This window comes from Helicoverpa zea, chromosome 4, assembly GCF_022581195.2.
Source record: "Helicoverpa zea isolate HzStark_Cry1AcR chromosome 4, ilHelZeax1.1, whole genome shotgun sequence".
Classification (NCBI taxonomy): Eukaryota; Metazoa; Arthropoda; class Insecta; order Lepidoptera; family Noctuidae; genus Helicoverpa; species Helicoverpa zea.
The window spans coordinates 4,357,360-4,365,659 of NC_061455.1; the positions used below are offsets into that span (position 1 = coordinate 4,357,360).

At 52.1% G+C, this 8,300-nt stretch overlaps 1 protein-coding gene across 1 annotated transcript; it reads left to right on the top strand.

Moving 5' to 3' along the window:
* Positions 1-382: 382 nt before the first annotated feature.
* Positions 383-2,161, top strand: LOC124629652. The gene has a single exon (XM_047163153.1). The coding sequence runs from the start codon at positions 383-385 to the stop codon at positions 2,159-2,161; it is 1,779 nt and encodes a 592-aa protein (XP_047019109.1).
* Positions 2,162-8,300: the final 6,139 nt, after the last annotated feature.

Here is an 8,300-nt window from a genome sequence, read left to right on the forward strand (position 1 = left end):
ATTAAAAATGATATAAATCGATTCAGTAAACGATTCTGAACAAACAAATTTCAGGGTGTGCGTTAATTGGGGGTCCCCCCACAGCGTTGACTTCCACGTAGTGACCCCTGGGCAACGCCGTGCCTGACCACCGTAACGGAGTGGCAGGCCGGCGGCAAACGAACGCTGTGCGTCGAAACATCTTCAACAGTCTTGCGTTTCGATATTGTGGGTGGCAATGCCACGTCCTGTGAGGGCCGCCTCCGGGCGCTGTCTCCGCAAAGGCCCTTCTCAGGGCCAACCCAAAGGCCCTTCTCAGGGCCAACCCAAAGGCCCTTCTCAGGGCCAATCTCGAGATGCTTCGGCATCAGAGACCAGCCGCGCACCATCCGCGGTCAGTCTCATGAGAGGTAGTGACCTCGTGTCGACCGACTTGTCCGACACGGAGTCACAAATAAGTGGAACGAGCGGCGTTGCAACCCGCCGTACGAGGAAGAGGGCCTTCCTCAAGCGGGGATCCGGAGGCTCTTCCGAGGACGCAGCCGAGAAGCCCGCGAAGAGGGCGGTATTGGAAGACGACGACCGGCCAAGCAGAGCCAGGGCCAGCCACGACGCCTCCAGTGTCCTTTACGCGGACCACTCCGTGGAGGAAATGGAGCGCATGGCTCTGGAGGATCAGATGGAGATCCTAGAGGTCGCCTCCAAGTCCTCCAACTTGAAGGGGACCTTCCAGAAGGCCCTAAAATGCCGGGCAGCGAGCTTGCTCGGCATTGTAAAGGAGTTGGCGAAGCGCACCACCTCCGATGAGACGCGGCAACTTCAGGCGAAGGTGGATCGCCTGCAGAAAGAGGTGTCCGCGTTGCACGCGCGCGTTGCCGAGCCCACGACTCGGCCCGAGGGGACGTCGGAAGGTACAGCAACGATACCTGCCTCCTCTGACCTTGAGGATCTTATCCGTAAGGTTGTAATGGAGGAGAGAGCATTCACCAGGGCCTGTTTTGCCGGCATAGAGGATCGGCTCCTGCCGGAGAAGCGGTTACGCCCTCCACTCGCGGCGGATAAAGCACCTGGACGGATGCCCATCGCACCGGGGCCCTCAACGGCTCCAGACCAGTCGGAGCCCCAGGTCCTAAAGACCACCAAGGGCAAGGGAAAGGGCAAGAAAACCTCACTAGCCCCGACTACCCAGACGGTCCCTCCCGAACCGGTGAGAGAAGACCCATTACTGCCCTCCACCACCCCTTCCAACCAGCCTTGGATTAAGGTGGTAGCGAGGAAGCGGAAGGGTAAGCAGTTAGCTCCCGAGCCCCCTGCAGCCAAGCCTGCCGCTTTAGGGGACAGGAGGAGGAAGCTCGCTCCTCCTCCAAGAACCGAAGCCGTGGTGGTCACGTTGACCCCAGAGGCAGCGGAACGCGGGGAGACATACGAGTCCGTGCTGCGGCGGGCTCGTACAAACGTCGACCCTGCAGAACTTGGGGCTGGCAGAATTACGTGCCGGAAGACCCAAACGGGGGCTCGTATCTTCGAGTTCTCGGGGGCTCAACGCGGCACCAAGGCGGACCTCTTTGCGACGAAGCTCAGAGAGGCTGTCGCGGACACGGCCAAGGTGGTGAGGGCCGTTAAGTGTGTAGCTCTAGAAGTGACCGACCTCGACGACTCGGTCACGCAAGAGGAGGTGGTGGCAGCGGTTGCGGCGGCGGGGGGCTGCGCCGTCGCATCTGTCAAGGGCCGAGCCATTAGACCTGGCCGCAGGGGTATGGGCACTATGAGGTTAGAGTGCCCGGTCGTAGCTGCCAAGGCGGTTCTGGCTAAGGGCCGCCTCCCGGTCGGGTTTAGCTCGGGTGGGGTCCGAGTGCTTGAGGATGCGCCGATGCGCTGTTTCAAGTGCCTCGGCATCGGACACACCCGGCCTCTCTGCCCGTCCACTGCCGAGCGTGGGGAACTATGCTTCCGCTGCGGAAAAGAGGGACATAGGTTGGCCAGCTGCGAGGCTGCCACCATGCATTGCGCAGTATGCGCTGCCAATGGTCGTCCATCCGACCACGTAATGGCGGGCAAGGAATGCCGACCGCCACCGAAGAAGGGCAAACTGCAGGCGCCGGTGCGGCCTGCTGCTGCCGCCACCTCTGAAACTCCAGTTCCAGTGCCGGCAACCGAGGGAAGCGCGATGAACACCGACTGATGGCTGGGCATCGACGACGTGTTCTTCAAGCGAACATCAACCACTGCAGAGCAGCCCAGAGCCTGCTGGTTCAAACCTTTGCGGAGTGGTTGGTGGACGTGGCGGTTGTTGCCGAGCCGTACTCTGTCCCTCGCAGCTGGCTGGGAGACGACAACGGCTTAGTTGCTTTGGTAGCACGGTCTTCCACGGATTCCCCCTCCCTCTCACTCTTAGAGAGGGGACCGGGATACGTGGCTGCCGCGTGGGGTGACATAGCCCTAATAGGGGTGTATTTCTCCCCAAACCGCCCTCTCACGGACTTCGAGAACTTTCTCGAAGTGCTCGCCAGGGTGGCAAGCGGAGTGGTGCAGCAACGGGTGTTGGTCTTAGGCGACTTTAACGCCAAGTCGGCAATATGGGGTAACCCAACCACCAATGCCCGAGGACGAGAGGTGGAAACCTGGTCCGTGTCATCCGGTCTGTCCCTCCTGAATAGGGGAACAGTTCACACCTGCGTGCGGCGGCAGGGGGGCTCCATCGTGGACCTCGCCTTTGCATCCCCTTCTTTGGCGGCCTGTGTAGTGGACTGGCGGGTGGAGCTGGTGGAGACGCTATCCGACCACCGATACGTGCGGTTCGATATTTCCACCCCGGGCTCCCAGGGGACCCAGGAGGGTCGGTCGCACTTCCCACGGTGGGCGCTCTCCCGCCTAGACCGGGAGGCCGCCTCGGAGGCGGCTTTCGTCCAGGACTGGCTGTCTCCTCCTGTAATAGCCCGGGATGTGGACGCCACAGCGGTCCAGTTAAGGGTCTCCCTGACCGAGGTGTGCAACTCTAGCATGCCTCGGTCTCATCGTCCGCCTCCTAGACGCGCCGTTTATTGGTGGTCGGAGGAGTTGGGGGATCTTCGGGCCGCTTGTGTGGCGGCCAGGCGGGCCTACACAAGAAGTCGGCGGCGGCGCCTTCGCGACCTCGACAACGAGGACCGCCTCTATGCAACCTACATAGAGGCCAAGTCGACGCTGACGGCGCAAATGGGCACAGCCCAGGATCGCGCAAGGGCGGAGATGCTTGAGGGCTTGGACATTGATCCCTTTGGGAGGCCCTACAAAGCGGCACGCAATAAACTGCGCCCGTACGGTCCCCCAGTTGCCGAGACCCTCGAGCCGTCGTTGCTGGATGGGGTGGTCCAGTCCCTGTTTCCGCGCAGGGACAACTTCACTCCACCAGTGATGAGCGCCTCGCAGGGTACGGCTCCATCGGCCGAGGAGGTCCCGCCGGTTACGGAGGACGAGGTAGAGAAGGCAGCTTTCTGCCTGAGGGGGAAAAAGACCGCCCCAGGTCCGGACGGCGTCCCCGCAAAGGTGGTGGCCATCGCCACCTCCCAGATGGGAGAAAGGTTTCGGGACCTATTCAGTGCGTGCCTGACGTGTGAGAGGTTCCCAAAGCCATGGAAGGAGGGCCAATTGTGCCTTCTTCGGAAGGAAGGGCGGCCGGTGGACTCCCCATCGGCATACCGACCCATCGTTTTACTGGATGAGGTCGGTAAAATGTTCGAGAGGATCCTCGCTGCCCGTATCACCAGACATCTGGGCACAATCGGCCCGGATCTAGCGGACGCTCAGTTCGGTTTTCGAGCTGAGCGTTCGACAGTTGATGCCCTGTCCCGACTCAAGGGCCAGGTGAGGGAGGCAATGGATGCGGGAGATGGACTGCTGGCTGTGTCATTCGACATAGCCAATGCCTTCAATTCAATTCCCCACTCCACCATACTGGAGGCCCTTCGCTTTCATGGGGTGCCTCCATATTTGCGGGGACTATTGGCGGACTACCTGAAGGACCGTACAGTCCTCCTTGTGGACAAGTCGGGCCAGCTCCGACGTTACGCCGTCGAGTCCGGTGTCCCACAGGGTTCAGTTCTAGGGCCACTTCTGTGGAACATCGGATTCGACTGGCTTTTGCGGGGCAACCTCCCACGTGGCACGTCTGTCATCTGCTATGCAGACGACACCCTCCTGACGGCCAGGGGGAGAAACTTTGGAGAGGCAGCCAGCTTGGCCTCGGCGGGCGGTTCTCAAGTGGTGGACAGAATCTCCCGCCTAGGGCTGACGGTGGCGCTGCACAAGACCGAGGCCGTGTTCTTCCATGGCCCTCGGCAGCACCAACCGCCCGACGCCCATATCCATGTGGAGGGTGTCCGCATCGGGGTGCAGCCCCAGATGAAATATCTGGGCATAGTGCTCGACAGTAAGTGGTGCTTCAGAGCACACTTCAGCGGCCTGTCGACGCGCTTGATGAGGACCGCGGGCGCCCTCTCATGGCTCCTCCCAAACATCGGGAGACCCGGCGACCAATGCCGACGACTATACGCCGGCATACTCAAAAGTATGGCACTGTACGGGGCCCCAATCTGGGCAGACTCACTGTGCAGTAGGGTGAACGCCGCTGCCATCCGCAGGCCACAAAGGGCCATTGCACAGCGGGTGTCGAGGGCGTACCGCACGGTGAGCTTCGCGGCGGCGTGCGTTCTGGCGGGAACTCCTCCCTGGGAGCTCGAGGCTTGGGTGCTCGCCAGAGTGTACGACTGGACGGCGGAGCAGAAGGCGCTAAACCGGCGCCCAGACCCGACAGAAAAGGAAGAGGTGCGTGAGGAGGCAAGGGAGGCAATAACTCTACACTGGGCCGAAGATCTTGCCTCGGCAACGTATGGTCGCTGGACGCTGGATGCCATCGGGCCTGTCCTGAACGGATGGCTCGATCGGCGGCATGGGTGCCTTTCGATGCGTCTGGTGCAGGTGCTGTCCGGACATGGCTGCTTCGGATCGTACCTGCATCGGATTGGGAGGGAGGCGACCCCACAGTGTCACCACTGCGAAGCCACGGAGGATACGGCAGAGCACACACTCCAGGTGTGCCCATCGTGGGTTGAACCCCGCCGCGCCCTGATGGCAGTGGTCGGGAACGATCTCTCGCTTCCCAGCGTGATTGCTGCCATGCTGGGAGGTGAAGAGACATGGGAAGCGGTAGCCTCCTTCTGTGAAGACATCATGTCCCAGAAGGAAGCTGCGGAGCGCATGCGGGAGAACGATCCTCTCGCGGTGCCGCTCCGTAGACGAAGAAGGGGCAGAAGACGGCGAATACAACCTCCGTCCCCATCCGCCCTGGGGGGTGATCAGCGGGCGACAGGCGCGGGGGCGCCACCGCCTGCATCACAAGGATCAACCCCTGCGCTCCGGCCATTATAAGGATCCATCCCCACTAGGGGGAGGAATGAGGGGCCTGCCGTAAGGCGGGCAATCGCCGGTGGGGGACTGGATGCCATAGATTCCCAGACCCCCTCCACTCAGGCGAGGTCGGAGTGCCGCTGGGCCTTTTTAGTGGGTATACCGGGAACGTTTTTACCGGGGAGTCCCACATACCCCTCTCCCGTCCCCCGACGGGAAGGGGATGCGTAATAGCATTTTTAGCCCAGCGACAACAAAAAAAAAAAAAAAAAAAAAAAAAAAAAAAAGGGTGTGCGTTAATTAAGTTACATGTTGTATATTAACCAGTATATTAACGCACTTCATTTAATGTAATTATGAACGACACACCCGATATATTAATGAAAAGTTTGAGAACTGCCTATATTAGACAGATGGTAAACGCAACCACTTAAATACAACTCTTCACCTTGAATATTTTCTCAATATTAATTTTACGGAACAAAGCTCATTGTTAAAATCTCATAAATATACCTAAATGTAAATATTAGCCCGACTTCAACTCAATCACGGATTGACAGGCATCTAAAACAATATCTTCTTCATAACATACGTAAGTATCAAAGAAAATACCTCAATATTCCCCCATTATAGCTAACATCACCTTTTTGACGTCATGTAAGGGGAAAATGTATTATTCTGTGTGTCGGTTCGTCGTCGCATCTATAGGTGCCGTACATATTGTTTTGCCATCGATTTGCCGTCAAACTCGAGCCGCAGGTGCGCTCGAGAACACCTAAAATTATCTTGACATTTTATTGGCACGGACCACGATTCTGTTAATTAAAATGTCTTGGGCACATTTTCCATTACCAAGCGCGTTCGATAGCGATTTTCTAAAGAAATTTATGCAATGGAAGTTGGGGAAGAGGGTCCGTTGTGCTTTCTTTAAACTTTTGAAATATTCTTTAATAAATATTTTTTTTATGGTTTAATTATCTCTTGTAGGCGGAACTTCCTCTTCCGATAGCATTGTGAAAGCGTGGGTTCAATACGAGATTTTTTGTAAACATTTTTAACCTTTAAGTATACTTACGTGAGTCCTATTTAATTCTAGATGTTTGTCCATAAAACAATAACAGTTGCATACATTATCATATTGACCTAAAAGCATAATATAACATTAAGTATAATTTTTAAGTAATGATTTACACCCCGCATTTGAGTCGAGCATTGCACGTAGTGTACACTGTTCCGATAAATCTCAGTTTATTTATTGGCCTATGCGATAGACTGGCGGTTTGTATCCAATATTTTTGTATTTACTTTAAAAATGCAGAAGATGTATTGGAATTATTTTCAATACATGTTTATTACATACTAAAATACCTTGTTCATTATTTAATGTGGCCTATTTTTTTCGTCTTTTTTTCTAAAGTGCAGCTCTTCTACACGAATAAAAATCTACAATTTTAATGAAAATAATTAAAATTGGTGCAGCCTTTCTTGTGTTGTATGTAAGTGTTTCTATACAAAGATTAATTGTGAGCATTGTTTGAGTGGTTTAACTTTTCTTTTACGTTTTTCTTCGTTGAGCTAACTTTTCTTTTCAGTAGCAATTATTAACTAAGTTGTTTAAAATAATAAAGTTTATACTCCTTTATCCTTTGTTAATAGATAAAGAAGAAGTTTTCTCTTCCGTACATAACCCTCATTAGAGTACGCAGATGTTGTTTGATTTTTTTTATAACAACTGACTGAAAAATATTTCGAATTATTTGTAAGTAATTTATTATTCCTTCTCCGTGTGAGAGGAGGCCTGTGCCCAGTAGTGGGACGATAAAAAGGCTGTAACAATTTATTATTTAGGTACCTATCTACTTAAAAGATCAAAGTTCTTAATAAAATAGGGTAGCATTTTCAGCTAGTACCTGGGTATTTGTATCGGTGCATCCTGTATAATGTGCCTAGATTAATATTGAGTCGTTAAATATAAACAAAAAATAAGTTTGAAATAAATCGGATACATGCATAGATTTTCAAAAATCTCATGTGGACTTTTCTCTTTGCGTAGTTTTATCCACACACATCCCATTTAAAAAGAGTCGTATGTTTTTCAGCTTTTTTCAGAGTAATAAAAACCTGGATCCGTATTCCAAATTCAATGTGTTAAAATGTTAGTTAAAAATATACAGGCAAGCTGGCGGATGTGTGTCTGTCAGTCAATGTTGCATGTTTGTAGTGAAACTCATGAGAGAATGGTTTGAAAATGTTCACTAAAATAGGCGCAGTCGGTGGTAGGTTTAGTTTGTATGCATATAGGACGACAAAGATAGATAAATATTTACAGTATGATGTCTCTTCTATAGGTACGCATTGTTGACGTAGAATAAGGTAAAAAATGTAATGTAATTGTAGAAGTCGAGTTAGGATGGAATGCTAATAAATAATTGAGTACTGAGAAGATTTTCGATATCTATCCATCTTAACAAGTGTTGGTATACCTAAAGAATCGTAGCAATTTAATTTAAGGCCTCTATGGTTTTGATACATAAACCTGTATACATTATTGCTGTCTTTTGACACATATTCCGCCGGTTTACCAAAAGAAAACTTACCTTTTACACTCCGAATATAGCAGCATTCAGTAGATTCATAAAATATAAGTAACACTTGTAGCAACTGGCAGGGATTCGTGAACTTACCATTTTATTGTGTTCAGAATATTGTTAAAAGTTTCTTGTCACAACTGTTGAGTAAGTCTTAGTTTATTTAGCGTTTAAGTAGTGAATTTAGGTAAGTACTAAAAAGGCTAAGTTCTGTATTAGAGCCCAACTTACCCTGACTTTCTGAAAATATGTAAGTATGTAAGGAAAATTCTTTTTTCATTAACTGTTTTCCATTAACAGTTCTATATTGCATTAAACTGTTATGGCCTTACTACAAAAACTTTAACC

Coding starts and splice junctions, on each gene's coding strand:
- LOC124629652 (XM_047163153.1), top strand. CDS start 383: ATGAGAGGTAGTGACCTCGTGTCGACCGACTTGTCCGACACGGAGTCA.